The sequence below is a fragment of the Carlito syrichta genome, unplaced genomic scaffold, assembly GCF_000164805.1.
Source record: "Carlito syrichta isolate Samal-C Ts95f unplaced genomic scaffold, Tarsius_syrichta-2.0.1 Scaffold314110, whole genome shotgun sequence".
Lineage (NCBI taxonomy): Eukaryota > Metazoa > Chordata > Mammalia > Primates > Tarsiidae > Carlito > Carlito syrichta.
Window position 1 is genome coordinate 140,994 of NW_007258206.1, and position 16,529 is coordinate 157,522.

Sequence of the window (16,529 nt, forward strand, 5' to 3'; positions counted from 1 at the left end):
AAAAGCTAGGCTTGGTGGCATGCGTGGTCTGTAGTCCCAACTGCTCAGGAAGTAAAGGCAGGAGCATCACTGGAGCCCAGGAGTTCAAGGCTGCAGTGAGCTATGATTGTGCCATTGCACTCTAGCCTGGGTGTCAGCCTGTCTCAGAAATAAATAAAAAATACACACACACACACACACACACACACACAAAATAAAAAATACACACAGACACACACACACCTTAAACATACCAAACTCTCTCAAAGCTTGTCGACTTTGTTACTTTTGAGAATCCATATGTAGAAACAAAGTCTATAGTCTTATTACAACTTCACCTTATAATAGCACCATTTTATTTGAGAAAGCTTTAATCACCAACTAGAGAATGGGCACAGAAAGCGTTTAATTCATTTGAAGAACCCAAATAAGTTAAGTTAGTGGACATTATGAAAATGTGGATGATTGTGTAATCTCACATTTAAAATTCTGTACAAGTTCTTATCACATGTGGAGCTTCTTTCAGATCTGAGCTCTGTTGCATACCTTTGATCAAAATTGAAATGATTATATTATGTAACAACCTGAGCTGTTAAAAATACTCCCTTGGGGCCTTTAGTTAAGTTTGGTTTGGTTTGAAAGGGATCAGTATGTTTTCTGTCCTTGGAGAATGAATACAGAAGCGTTTTATGACATGCTTATAGGATAGAAATTGCAGGGGTTCAGCTTCTCTGGAATCTAGAAGTTTTACCCACTTGCATACTGCCTCACTTTTTAAATCCATTGCAGCCCACATGGACTGCAGGACTCAGTAGGTAGTTACTTTTAAAAAAAGAAAAAAAAACTTCTTGTCCAACAGATGTAGTTACTTTTACTATCCTCTCACTTCTGTGGCCTGTACCTTGGGATTCATGATGAAGGTGACTTGAAGGTACTTAGTACAATTCTGGGAGAAATGTTTGCTATACCCACTGTACTTTGGCCACCCTTCTTACAAGTCCATCACGCAACTTGTTTAACATGTTTACTTTTTTAAAACTTGAAGAATTAACAGGTGGTTGCATGACTGGAATGTTTGTTTTAACAGGCTAAAAAGTGGGAGGTAATTTAGACGTACACTATGATGCAGTAGGAAAATACCTAATTATTCCATTTTTGGCCCAGCTTTTAGTCTCAGTTAATAGCAAGGCTGATAGCAAGGCTCAACAAGCTTTGTAGAGTAGTGCTCTTAACATTGTCTACATATGAAAAACGGGCTCACAAGGAACAATGGCCGTATTTTAGTCACTTACACATGAAACCTACCACTTGACTTTATTGCTAAAACTTAGTGAAGGATGTCTTCCGAGAGCCTTTATCATCAGCAGTTATCGTATAAATACAGAAGGCTCTGAAAACCCCAGATCTATTTCAGCATGTTCTGGAAACCCACTTATACTACATACAATGCACTGAGGTAAAATTGTGAAGACAGCTAATTGTTATTATGCCTGGTACATTCATCTCAGTGTGTCAGGTCATAGGTTATGACTGGTTCTTGAACTGTCGTCATTGACCGAATAGAAGGAGCTAGGCAATTTTTTGGATAGTTAGTTATCTATTTGGTTTGGGGTTAAGGGACTACTGTCAGAAATAGACATGGCCAGGGATAGACAGTCTAGATCAGGGGTGGTTAAGTTTTTCTGTAAAGGGCCAGATAGTTAATACTTTAGGATTTGTGGGCCATATGGTCTCTATTGTAACTGTTCTACTCTGCTATTGTAGCATAAAAGCAGTCATAGATAATAACATAAGCGAATGAGTGTGACTGTTATTTCAATAAAACTTTAGCTTGGATTGGCCATTGTGCCATAGTTTGCCAACCCCTATTCTGGATTCCAGAAGATACACTACCGGGCTGTATGATTGACTTCAGAGGAAGAAGAGCAGTGGTTTTCAGTTAACTAGACTGATACATATAACCTTTACTATTCATGGCCAAGACTTCACTATATTTGTATATGATAAATTAGTTGCCAAAAAAAGACATTCTTTCTTCACTAGTTTTTTGGGAGCTAATACGAATGGTGTTGCTTATTTATACACCATTTCCTTTCCAAAAGTAAGGTAGCCTGTGACAAAAAGCATGTATAGGTTTTAGCTATCAAAATAGAGATATAAAATCAAAACCCCCATAAAAACAGTCACACAAAACAACTTCTCAATATTACTTATCCACCTGCCAACTTGAGCTGGTAGCTCTGTTTCCAAGATGGCTCAGTCCCTGGGACTCTTCATAAGTTTAATACTGACATGCTGCCTATTTTATTTTCTCCAGCATATGTTTTTTTCTGAAAACAATTCCCCCAATGTTTTATAGCAAGTCTCCTACCAAAGGAAGTATTAATATCTGTCATTTTCCTTCTGATTGAAGTATAAGCCAAGAACTGTTGCACCAACAAAAAGGACGCATGAAAAGGAAAGAAAAAATAATAAACTACTGAATTTTGATGGGCAAACGGTCTGTTCAAAGCAGATTCTAGAGGTCACAGAACTAACATATCATTAGCCAAGGGAACTGTTTCCAGTCATCTTAAAGATACATCTCTGCTCTCCAGGGTAAGGGAGTGTTAAATTCCTTTAGAGTTCCGTGGTCAGAATCACTGCTCAGGTGGACAGAGGAGGTGAGAATTTCGACTGAGCTACAGGAGGGATGCTTTTTAGTGGCTGTCAGCACAGCGTGGCAAGGCCAAGTTATGTGAAGGACTACCACTGGATTAGTGATTTCAAGGATAGCTCTGAAATAGGGTAGGGAAATTGGTCTATGGGAAAACTATGAGTGTCTACAAATGACTTTATTACAAGGTCCTGATTCATATCAAATCCAACTACTTAGCCAAGCAGCTGCAGAAGATCGTGCAGGGATCGGCTTAGGTCTCTGGCATGTTGGAGGTATGGTAGATATACATCCTCCAGGACACTGCAAAAGGTGGAAAATGCTTCCCTAGAATCCAGGAATACTAGGCAAGGACTCATCCACAAGTTAAGACAGAGCAGCCCAGTCTACTGGTAGTTGGAGTAACAATATCAGAGTAGAACCAGAAACAAGATAGGGGCAGTATTAAGAACAAACAGGCCACTTGCATAATAGCATCTTAAGATGTCATAGTGTGCTAACTCTGTGATGGAAAAGAAATTAATTTTATAATTGGCAGCCAAGAAAATGTTTGATATCTGTTCCAAAAATGTTGGTCTCATGTAAATTTAGAAATGTTCTAAACTTTAAATGGAAGAGAGAATGTTTTAAGAATTACACACACAAAGCTGTGATCTATTATTCCATTTACTTTTAGTAAAGCAAAATGGTACAGTGTTTTGAGAGGAGGAGACAATTTGACTTTATCTACAAGGTAATAAATGTGCATACTCTTTGATCCTGAAACTAGATTTCCATCATTCATTCATTTATTTATTTTTCTAATTTAAATTTTTTTTTTTTACATAGAGACAGGGTCTCACTATTTGTCCAGGCTGGTCTTGAACTCCTGGCCTCAAGCAGTCCTCCTACCTTGGCCTCCCAAAGTGCAGGGATTACAGGCACAAACTGTCGTTCACTGCCCCATAATTTATTCTTTTGAATACATACTCTAAAAAATAAAAAACACACTCGGAGGTTGGCAAAGATGTTTGTGCAAGGATTTATCATATTAGAAAATTGAAATGAATGGCAAAATAAAAGTAAGTACTTGTAAAGTTTTTTTGTTTTAATTTTAGAACTCTTTATAAGGAATTGCCAATCTGTATATACAAGCGTGGAAATTTGGCAAGAATAAATTGTGAAGTGGAAAAAGTAAATTTCTAAACAATGTATAGTCTGCCCTTTGTAATTGCAGGTTTCACATCTTTGGATTTAACAAATGGTGGTGCATCAAAAATATTCAGAAAAATAAAACATAACAGACAGGTATGGTGGCTGGCACCTATAGTTCTAGCTGTTTGGGAGGATTGCTTGAGCAGGTGTTCCAGGCTGCAGTGAGCTGTGATATGCCATAGCTCTCTAGCCTCAGTGAGAGAGCAAGACCTCATCTCTAAAAAATAAAAATAAAACAATTAAAAATAATACACCTTTAAAATATAGTATAGCAACTATTTAAATAGCGCTTATATTGTGTTAGGTATTATTATACATAACCTAGAGATTATTAAAGTATATAGGAAGGACAGGTGCAGTGGCTCATTCCTATAATCCCAGCACTTTGGGAGACTGAGGTGGGAAGATCGCTTGAGGCCAGCCTGGGCAATATAGCGAGACCCTGTCTCTACAAAATATAATAATAATAATAATAATAATAATAATAATGCTATGAAACAAAAATTTAGCTGGCACTCACCTGCGGTCCCAGCAACTCAGGAGACTTAGATGGGAAGATCACTTGAGACCAACCTAAGCAAAATAGTGAAACCCTGTCTCCACAAAAATCAAAAATTAGCTGGATATGGTGACTCATACCCATAGTTCTGGCTACTTGGGAGGATATAGGAGCATCACTTGAGCCAAAGAGTTCAAGGCTGCAGTGAGCTATGATCATGCCATTGCACTCCAGCCTGGGTGACAGAGTGAGACCCTGTCTCTAAAAAGGTAAAGTTTACAGGAGGATGTGTTTAGGTTATGTGTAAATACTATGCCATTTTACTTGAGACTTAAGCATCAGTTGATTTGGGCATCCTCGGGGAGTACCAAGGGACAACTGTATATAAAATGATCTCCTTTCTTTGAAAGTAATAATAATCAGTTGTGGGTGTATGTATATACATAGATTTGGAACCTTATACAACTTGTTCATAGTGATTATGGGAGGTGGACAGATCACAGTGGATGAGAAAACAAGCTGCTTTATTATGGTTGGCAAAAATAAGAAAGCCCAACACCTTTTGCATGTCACAGACACACTAGGGAGCGGGGGATGAAGAAGGAACTTGTGTAGTGCCTAGGTTCAGCTTCAGAAGTACCTGTCATTAGAAGTGAAAAGAGCCTTCTCTCTCATAACTAATATATGAGGCTGATGTGTCATCATTACAGAAATGAATGGTTATATGCCTAACTCATACCTTTATTTATTCATTAATTTAGCTAATGTTTGAGTACCTAGTGCGTGTAAAACACCATGCAAGGCACCTGGGCTATCTAGAATGACAGAACAAAGGTACCCTCACAGCTGCAGGCCCAAGCAGTCAGACTGCGGCTGTGACCAAAAAGGCTGACATTTAAACGAATGGCATGTCTGCGCCCAAGTCTGAATAGCAGCAGTGGCTATTACAATGAAATTGAAAGTGCTCTAAATGTGTATTGAATTTTCTTTCTCTTTCAAACTTTCTTCTTCATTTTAGTCTCTGGAAATAATTATGCATTTTTAAATGGAAGTTATGATGATAATTAGTGTTTTAGTTACGAAACCTTCTAGGAAGAGGTTGCCTGGCTGCTCCGTGACAGTAACCCACATAACCATCAAGTAACTTTGGTTTCTAATTGCATCCAAGTGTCTCCTCAGCTTACACAAAGGAAGCATCGCTAAATTAACAATATATATATAGTTAGATATAGATATATACACATGTATAATTTTTATGAACTGGCAACTCAAATTGTTTTTTTCCCCACAGAAAAAGCAAAGGACAAAAGATCTTTCTCGGGTGTTTCATTCTTACAGTCCATATGATCACAAGGTAAGAAGTGTGTTATTCATGTGTTAAGTATTATAAGTCTTTCTGAATGTGTAGTACAGTTTTCACCAATGTATGGTGATTCTGAAATACATTTACTAATTACATTTATATTTCATTTTTAATTTTTCAACTCTTTCGCTTTTAAAGAATACAGAAATTTTGTATCTCTGAACTAAAATTGTTATATTTTAGTCACATTAAAATCTAGCTATATATTGGCACTGAAATCTCAAAGACTGTGAAAAGACAGATTTAGATTGGTTTTGGTTTTGTTGGTTTTTGTTTTTTCTTTCCAAACACTGTACTGGATGAACTTGGCTTTTGGATTGGTGAAAATAGCTGAAATGTTGACTTCCAAATCCTGGTTCTCCATTGCTCCTCATAGAAAGTTGTTTTTCTAAATAAAACTTCTAACAAAAAGCGATGCATAGCATTATATCTGAAACACCTACTGACCAGAGTTTTGCTACACAAGGAAGACCAAATTACATAACAACTTCCATGTACCCATCCCACAGCTTTATGGATTCCTAGCCAGTTCTGTTTCATTTATACTTCACTCTCCAGTCCACATATTTGAAGAACTCCCAGACATCTTTGCGCTTATAAGTATTTCACCACTTATTTGTAAAAGATAAGGACTCTAACACACACACACACACACACACACACACACACACACACACACACACACACATAGCCATTTTAAAGAAAATATTTAACACCACATCTTCATGGGGAAATATATTACAAGATTTCTGAAACTCGGGCAGAACTTCTATATCAGGTAAGCTTCCAGTAAATTTGTTAATTCGAGGTGATTTTAAAGCAAACAAAAAATCTGCACAGTTGAAATGCTAATATAAACTTAAATCTTTATCTATAAATTTACAGGGAGACATGTGGTAGGGATTCTTTAACTAGCCAAAATAAGTGGTGTGAAAACTACTTTCCTCAGTTGAGAATACAGAGATATCCGGAATCAGGAGGACAAAATTATGCCAGTTCAAAGAAGTTGAAAGAATTTGAGTAGCTTCTAGTGGTTCTATAGTGACCAATTGACTTAAGCACCAAAAACTCTTAAAAGAGGTGTTTATGCTCCATGTGACCATGGTGATATACAATACTAAAAATTATATCATTTCAAGTTACAGTTTTCTAGCTAAATCAGCCACTTTGCAGAATACAGCAATTTGTTTGAAAGAGATTGAGAGAGCATGTAGTATCTGACAATGCAGACAGAAGGTACAAGCTGATAAGTAATACAACAGCAAAAGGAGTGAGATTGGCCAGATTTCTGAGGGGAATTTGCATTTTTTAGATGAAACCATTTAATTAGCATAAGTGCAACAGTGGCTAAAGTTAACATTTAACAACAACAACCAAAAGGCTATGGCATATCAAAGGTTTTGCCTTATTTGTCTAAATTTTGCCCACTTCTACCATTTTTAAATTCATAGTTAAGGGAAATTCCATTATTCTTTTATTAGACCTCTTAATGGAATTTAGCCATTGGCAGCTTCTACTGGCTTCCTCTTCATATCCTTTGTGGCATTGTATCAAAGTCACCTCAGATTATTCTGGCTTCCCTTCATTCTCCTACAAATTAGTCATCAGGCAATGAGAAATTGAATATAAATACTAGATGGAGTTCCTTTTGATCTTTGCTTTAAGATTGGTAATAAATTATTGTAAGTAGCTACTCTACTTGATGAGTGCCTTTTGAAGCTCCCAAGGTTTGGCCTATTGGCCTTCTGTTTTATTTCCTATGTGTGTAGTAAAAGAAAAGGGGAAAGTTTTGTTCTAGGTAGCTCCTGGCCCCTTTCGTAGCCTCCTCCCAGTTTTCCAAGCTCCATCCCGGCAAATCTTACCATGTTACCTTTAACGTATCTCTTGTTGATTGAAATGTCCACAAAGACTAGGATCATAGGAATTAAGTAATATGCACTATTTTCTCAATCTGAGAATGTTGCTTTGTCCCCTAAATTAATTCATAGAGGGTTGTGTTTCAAATTATTTTGTCATTTTAATTACCCAGCTATATTCAAGCAAATTTGTTTTCTAATCAGATAGGTTTTAGTGTAAAATGTTTTACAAGGTGTGGTTAAAGTTAGTTTAAACATCTCATGCTCAATGAGATTTCTGGAGTGATCTTTAGAAAAATATAGACATATACTATCAGTGAAAGCTTGTATAAAGTATAATATCAGCTGTCTGGAATTTGCTTTAAAAAAGTCAAAGAAGGAAGTGGATAGGATACAGTGACATCAGATTGACCGTGTGTTGGTGATTATCAAAACTGAATGATGCGTTTGCAGGAGTTTATTATTTTATTCTGTATTATTTTTCTATGTGATTGAAATTTTCCATAATAAAAAAATGCAAAAAGTAAAATAAACTATGGTTTGCTCCTGGGGATGGATGTTGTGATACTTTTCCTCTCTAGCTAAATTCCCTTTAGTGTTAATTTTTCCCTTGACGTAAATTTATGCCAAAGAAAGAATACTCAGCACTTCAGTGGGTTCCTCATGCTGAGTAAACTCAGAAATGTAACTCCTAAAGTTGGCATGATTTCCCGGGGTTTCATCCCAAATTATAGTGGGTCACTTAAACCATAGCCTTGCCTACTAGAAACTGTTAAAACAGTTGTAATTACAGAGAGTAGTTGGTAGTGTTTTGTTCTCAGTGAGTCAGTTCTATTTGCTCTTCTTTCCTCCCCCCAAACAAGAATGCTCCTGCCTGACCCCAGACACAGGAAAGTCACCAGGTTAAACAAACGTGTTGTTTGAGTGAGGCCAGGTGCATTTCTTAATCATACCCTAAAACCATTGTTTAGGTTGTAAGTGGTCAGTTGGTTTTTTCTTCAATGCTGTTGCAAAAAGCAAATAAAGCTCAATCAAAGCAAAATGTGCACCCAGGGTCAGGTGTGGTGGCTCAGCCTGTAATCCCAGCACTTTGGGAGGCTGAGGCGAGAGGATTGCCTGAGCCTGGGGGTTCAAGACTAGCCTGGGCGTTCAAGACTAGCCTGGGCAACTTGGTGATACCTCATCTCTACAATAAATCACAAAAACTAACTGGGCGTGGTGGCATGCATCTGTAGTTCCAGCTACTTGAAAGGCTGAGGCGGAAGGATCGCCTAAGTCCAGCAGGCTGAGGTTGCGATGACCGTGAGCATGCCACTGCACTCCAAGCTGGGCTATAAGAGTGAGACTCCAACTCAAAACAAAAAATAAAAAAAACAAAAAAACTGTGTACCCAGAATGGATCTTAGGACATACTCATTTCTTCTACTAAGAAATGTTACTTGAGACCAGACGAATTTCATTTTGGACTGTTTCCTCTAGTTCTATGTCCATTTTCTTTAAAACTGTTTTCAGGAAATCTTAAAATAAAAAAAGACTTCCCTGAAAAGGCTGCACCAAAACTGACTCCTGTTTACCTGTCTTAATAAAAGGAAACATCAGTAATAGTAATCCGAAGTCACAGGTAATCTGCTTGCATTTTGTACCTTATATTCTTTCCTCTGTTATTTTAATAAACAAACAATGATCATATCTTGTAGTTTTTGAAAACACACCACATTAACTACCAGGAAAGATTACAGGGCCGGAGGCCGTCCAGGCCACAGAAAATCAACCTGGAGTTGTTGTTTTTTTTAAAAATAAATCACAAGTTAGAGTAAGCTTTAATTAGAACACTTTTATTAAAGTCATGCAAATTAGCATATGCTGTGTATCCCTGGCCTGAAGAAAATATTCCCATACACATAAAAATGTCTCTTTTCTGTTAGAATGTATCAGAATTATGGGCTTAGAGGGAAATCTAGGTTTATTACCTAAACACAGATGTTTATAATCTGCTAATGTAAAAAGTTACAAAAAATGAAAATGCTTGGAAGGAAACAGAAAGTTCGATTTAAGTCTGTAATGGGTTTTTTGTTTGGGGACTTGTTTTGTTTTGTTTTGTTTTGAGTCAGGATCTCACTCTGTCACCCAGGCTGAAGTGCAGTGGCATGATCACAGCTCACCACAGCCTCAGTTTCCTGGACTCAGGCAAGCCTTCCGCCTTAGCCTCCTGAGTAACTGGGACTATAGGCATGCACCACCACATCCAGCTAATTTTTAAATTTTTTTTGTAGAGACGAGTTCTTGCTGTGTCACCTGGACTGGACTCGAACTCCTGGGCTCAAGCAGTCCTCCTGCCTCAGCCTCCCAGAGTGCTGGGATTATTGGCATAAGCCATTGTGCCCAGCTGACTATAGTGGTTTTTAACATCTGCAAAGCTGAATACATTTCTAAACACAGTTAATCTGTATGAATTAATGTGTACTCCACCATCAAAAGGGAGTCTTCAGTGGATCATCACTATTATTGGCTCTGTATTTTGTGAATTGGGCTTCTCATTTTCTTTTAGTAACTTGTTATATTAATAATTTTTCTACATATATAGATAAAAATCAGTGGACACACTTGAAAAGAAGCATTATTATATAGCTCCTGTGTTGGTGAAGTGAGCTTTTCTTTTTCTTTTAGTGGCTACCATTACTTTAATATAGTAAAATTATTTTTTCTTCATATGTAGACAATGACAGCCGAACTGTAAACAAACTCATATATTTCAAAAAAAAAAAAAAGCTATGTATGAATGATAAGCTTGAGCTAACTGATGAGTAGAAAGAAAATGAACATCAGTGCTTTACTTGACCAGAGCATGTGATGTGCAGCAATCTTGGTTCTTTAAAACAGGGGTTCCCAACCCCAGGCCATGGACTAGTACTAGTTTGTGGCCTGTTGGAAACCAGACCACACAACAAAAAGGTGAGCTTTGGGCAAGTGAGTGAAGCTTCATCTGTATTTACAGTGGCTCCCGGTCACTGGCATTACCACCTGAGCCCTGTCTCCTGTCAGGTCAGCAGCGGCATTAGATTCTCATAGCAGCATGAACCCTATTTGACCTGCACATGCAAGGAATCTAGGTTGTGCACTCCTTTGAGAATCTAATGCCTGATGATGTGAGGTAGAGCTGTGGCCATGACACAAGCACTGGAGAGTGGCTGCAAATAGGTTAACGTTAGCAATGAGGTTTGACTGCACATCCCTTCCCCCATCTATGGAAAAACTGTCTTCCACAAAACCAGTCCCTGATGCCAAAAAGGTTGGGGACCACTGCTCTAAAACACAGCTCAGAATCTCTGAGAAAGCCAACTTGAGCCCAGACTATTCCAATTAGTGTTTTATTCTCTCTCCTCCCTCCCTTCTTCAGTTCCTGATCCACGAACAGTTCACTCATTTTTTTTTAATCAATTGTAATAAACATAGATGCCTGGTTTCTCAAACCACAGTCAACACTAAATGTAGTTAGAAAGAAGGTGGTTATTGCTTCAAGGAGTCAGAGCTCCAGTAGGAAGTGACAGCATACTAAATGAGAGCAAGGCCAGGCCATAAAAACTGTAAGTCAATGACAGAAGAACTCAAAACATGCAGCTTCCAAGACCACTGAATTTAGACCTGAGTACCCAGATATCACATACATTTCAGTAGTCCCAGGGTAAAACAATTGAGATTAACTGACGTCCAGAAACTGATTTAAACAAACAAAAAAAAAGAAAGAAATAGTAGGGTTGTATATATCCTATTTTTAGAAACATTGATTTTTAGAAATTTGTACTTAATCTTGAAAATTCCCTTAGTAACAGTTCTTAATAAGGTTGGATAAATGAAGTATCATTACAGAGAGTGGTTTAACATGGGTTGGTAGTTGGGTAAGGGACAGAAAATGTGTGCAAGCATAAAAGATGAGGAAAGTAGAATCAGTATTACCCAAAAGTATTTATTTATATAATTAGGTACTGTAAAAAGATTAACATTTTTGAGATTTATTATTATATTTTTATTTTAAAGATTGCTCTAGGCATAACTTGAGTGGAATAATTGTAAGTAGTGTATCAGTACAGTGGATTTTTAATTGCAATATTACATATACAAACTGTATTGATATGTATTTTAATAATCCACACTTCCTAAGAATACCTGAGGAACTGCTGTTAATACAAACATGTCTGAGAATTCGTATCTACTAGTGTACATTAAAATATCGTATAATAAAAATGTAAAAAATATGTTATCTGTGACTTTGGGCAGAACAGACAGTAAAAATCGATGTCAAAAGTCTTGGATTATACTACCATCCTTTATTCCCTCAGAAGCTAGTAGTCTTTGTGACATCCCATTTCTTAAATACTTATGTTCCATCTCCTAAACAAAAGGGGCAGTTTCATTTCAGAAATCACTTATTGATTTTCATTTTTCTGTTAATCAGATTTGCCTAGTGATTTAAAATGACAGAAGTCACTTCACCCAGCTCTTCATGTTTGAAGAATAATGGCCATTTGACTCACTCCTGAGAGCCACAGTATTGTCAAGCCTTCATTATCTCCTGTGCTTTGAATAACATAATGTAGCAACAGAGTGCTTTGAGTTGTTCTTCTAGAGAGAGAGATGTGGGTTTGGATTATTGCCTGCTGGCCCTGTTGAGCTTTGAGCTATCTGCTGTCTGGAAATAGCAAATTCAGTTTTTAATGGATCCGGCACTCTATGATAGCCAGATTTTCATGGCACATGCAGATAAAGAAACAAGTTATTGATTTGGCATGTTTATGCCATGCTTAAAACAGTTCTCTGCAGCAGATTGTCCAAAGCCATTTGTGCACTTAACTCTATCTCCCATTTTTGGCAAAAATAAAAAAGTGTTTAAAAAGTAATTTTGGGGATGTTGCTAAATATCAGGAACAACGAAATAAATGTCTAATTGAGTAAATTATTATGGTTATATTGACACATGTCCTTGTACTAAACCCATGGCCTTGAAACACAAGGAAGTGAGTACTTGAGTAAATATTAAATCAATTTTATCAACTCCACTCTAAAGCCAAATGAATGACCCAGCCTCGAAATAAAAGACATACTGAAAATTTGTGTTTTCATTTATTAAAATATCTTGCCTCTCAGAGTGACCATAAAATTATTACCAAAAATACAGACATAGCTCAGCTGTTTCCTGCTTCAGGAAAGGGTATCTCTAACCACTCCTTGAATCCTGATGTGTGCTAAATCAATCCAAAGCATTTTACTCAGTTTTAACCTTCATCAGCTTGTGATTTAAGTTGAATAGCAGACCATGTTTGATATCATACCTCTATTTTTGAGCCCACCTTTAATATACCTATATATTTTTCCTTTTTGTCTTGTGCCACTGTTCCAAAAGTAAACATTTTTTACATATCAGTTTAATTTATTTTGTTACTATAACTGTAGGAATGGGTGGTATAGATGTATGTACAAGTAACATAAACATTGGTGCTGTTAAAATCATTTATCCAGTGGCCCCTGGATGCCAGAATTCTGCTCTGCCAGTTACCCTGAGAAATTGGCAGAGAATGAAATCTAAGTATACTTGTATTAAGATGATTAATATAATAAAGCAACTATTTAAAGCACACCATGTAACTGGTACTATTCTCAAAGCTTTATATACATACACAACTCATTTAATCTTTAGACCAATATTATAAGGTGAGTATTCTTGTTATTCCCTGATTTGCAGTTGAGGGAACTGAGACACAAAGAGGTTCAGTAACTGTTCAAGTTTAGACAGCTCGTAAGTTACAGAGCAGTCTGGTTCTGGAGCCCATGCTCATCACCTCTATGCTACAAGTAGATGAAAATCCCCAGTGTCAAATACTCTTAAAAACAGTGGGTTGACAACCACAACTTAAGATCAAAGTCAAAGTGTGCCTTCTTTTACTATCTTTCCCTAACCCCCAATCTAAACCTAAGTAGGTAAACTCTATGTAGGAATAGAGGTGTGGCAAGACCCCATCTCTTAAACAAAAGAAAAAGAAAAGAAATAAAGGTGTTAGAAAGGATAAGGAGACACAGAAGACAGAAGTAGACAGAGTGAAAGCATCGAGGATTCCATTAAATAATGGCACAATAAAGCAGACAAGCAGTCAAGCTTATGCTAAAAACCACCGGCCTCACCTCCCCTTTCCCAACCTGATGAATTCAGCATCGGCCAGGGGCAAAGGGACCCACGTCCTAAGCTGGGCATTAGGGTTGACTAGCAGACTAGCAGATGATTGTTATGCACTGTTGGGTGCTGAGTTTCTAACAGAAGTTTGTCCAACTTGCTTACCTCCCTGACTTCCCTACCAAGGAGAGGTGAAAGTGAGGCAGGTTGCAGCCCCGTAGCCGCAACCAAAGGATTGGAATTGTTAAGAGCCAAGAGTGCAGGGGCTCTCCAAGCCAGAGAAATAGACTCAACCAGAGTCTAAAAGCCTAAAACACAGGAAAATTGAGGAGAGCATCAACTAAGGCAGCCATACAAAGAGATGGGAAAATGGCATCCAGGCAAGTTAGAAAGAGGTAGCGTGCCATCCTGTTCAGGATACCAGCCAGCATCTGAGGCTTCCTTTTGTGGGCAGGTGGGGTCATGATGCAGAAGCTGGAAGGATTCCTAGGTCATTGTTTAAGAGTACCCTTCATAATGGTAGCATATCTCTCCCGTGAACCTACCCATCCAAGAACTCCCAGAAATATCAGTAATAGGGGAAAAGCAAAGTTCATGATTAAATCCCCTGCTAACATTCAGTATAAAAGTACTGGAAAAAAATTAGTCAACAGATCTACGTAGATAAGGCAGTTACTGAATTTTCAAATTATCAAGCCTAAAACTTTCTACTGTCATTGGTTATATACTGCCTCTATGAAATTCACTAACATAAAGAAGAAATTAACAGAAGGGTGAACAGGAACTGCATTGTACCAAGAGCCAAAGTGTGTGCCCTCCCTCCCTGTGCTGCCCGCCTCTTGCTCTGCCCCCCAGTCACCCCAGGCCTGTCCTCCATCATCAGTGTATACCGTTGGGATGTGTCACCATTCACAGTTTTCTTTCTTTCTTGACAGTGTCAGGTTCTTGATATAGATGCTGTCCCATCTCCCCTTGTTTCCTGAGTCTCCATACTAACATGCACTCACCAGCCTTTCTCAGCCCCATTCAGAGGATAAACTCGGCTGGCACACCATCCACTTGATATGTGAGCATGCCAGAGTTACCAAACACAAATACAAGACACTCAGTTAAACTTGAATTTCAGATAAACAGTATATTTTTTAGTATGCCCCATGCTATATGTGGGACATATTTATACTAAAAATGTATTCATTATTTATCTGAAATATATACTTTATGCCTTGTTTTTAGCTGACAACCTTAATTATATGTGTATTATACATTTCACTCGGGAAAACTGAGGCTCGAAGGACAAAAAGGAAAATAGCATCTACAATGGAGAGAAAAAAATGATTTTAAAACTTCCCCCTTATTTAATATGAAGGACCCGAGGAAGTTTATTCCTTGTTCCTAATCCTATCCCTGTATAATGGACCTGGCATTCCCATCAAAGGCCACCTGTGTCAGATGTAGTTTATTGAAGGAAAAAAAAGCAACTTTTTCATTTGACTTTGATTCTCTAAAATCTCACGACAAAGTTTTAACCTGTTTGGAAAATTACTTGTAAGGCACAAAGAGAAATTAAATTAAGTGCTGACTGGCTACAGTGGCTCATGTCTGTAATCCCAGCACTTTGGGAGGCGAAGGAGGGAAGACTGCTTGAACCCAGGAGTTCAATGTAGCTAGATCTCATCTCTATGTAGAATTTTTTAAAAGTTAGCTGAGCCTGGTAGTGCGTGCCTATAGTCCCAGCCAGTTGAGAGGCTAAGGCAGAAAGATCACCTGCACCCATAAGGTCGAGGCTGCAGTGAGCTGTGATCATGCCACTGTACTCCAGCTTGGGTGACAGTGAGACCCCCCAATTCAAAAAAAAAGAAAAAAGTGCCCATACCATATTTTCAAGAAAGAAAAATTTTCAACACTTTCCCCCACAAAGATACACTTTGCTTCTCAGCAGCGTTTTATCATAAAATATAGTTGACGACTTCTCTGTAGCTGACGTTATTTTTATTGAGATGTGCTGAGAAACACTGATACTTGAAAGAAGTAATATAGGCATCCACTAGAGAAGTGAGGAATCTATTACGGCCTTGTCCTTCATTCACTCTACTGTTCAAGCTTTAAGACTATCGAGGGTCCTATGACTGGGTGGAGTATAGGCTGTTGCTGTTTGTGGAACAGTAACTCCTGGCCTGCCATGGCCTTCCTCATGAGATCATTAACAGCGCTAAAAGGCCGCTCTCAGATGGTTACCAGTCTTCGACACAGACTCGGGGGTTGCACAAAGCAATTTCCAGACTTCTGTTTACAAAGAATAGTGAGATGAAAGTACTTCCCTGGGCCAATAATTTATTCTCTAGGGATTTTGTGCAAGATTAAGAAGATATGATTACAGTTAGCATTTATGGCACTTTTAAGTATATACGTTAACACTCTTGAAATTGGGAAACTAGAAAATTCTAGCATCTGGAAAGAAAGTTAACCAACTTCTTCTAATGATTGTTAATATAGTTCATCATCCAACACTCTACCTTTGGGTGTCTTTCAGAATTCCAGAGGTATTTTAAATGCACGTGTGTCAAATAAAAATAAAAGAATGTTAAAAATTCACATTCTTTAGAATTAAACTATCTTATATGGTAGACACGTAGGTAAGAAAGGAGACTATTCCATTTTTGATTACTGTTAAATATAACAAGAATCTAGGTACTATGCATGAAATAGAATTCTTCTGATTTAGTTTAGGCATTTTGGGTGGGGGTCATTTAAAGCTGCTTGTTTGCCTTTATTATTCGCTTTTTTTTTTTTTGAGTTAGAGTCTCACCCTGTCGCCCAGA

At 37.8% G+C, this 16,529-nt stretch overlaps 1 protein-coding gene across 1 annotated transcript in view; it reads left to right on the forward strand.

Annotated features, from left to right (window-relative positions):
* Positions 1-16,529, forward strand: part of LOC103273632 (threonylcarbamoyladenosine tRNA methylthiotransferase-like) — a 235,262-nt gene that overhangs the window by 108,189 nt on the left and 110,544 nt on the right. Inside the window, exon 4 of the mRNA XM_008071068.1 lies at positions 5,620-5,682. Coding sequence (XP_008069259.1) covers positions 5,620-5,682 — 63 coding nt within the window. The remainder of the gene's footprint in view (positions 1-5,619; positions 5,683-16,529) is intronic.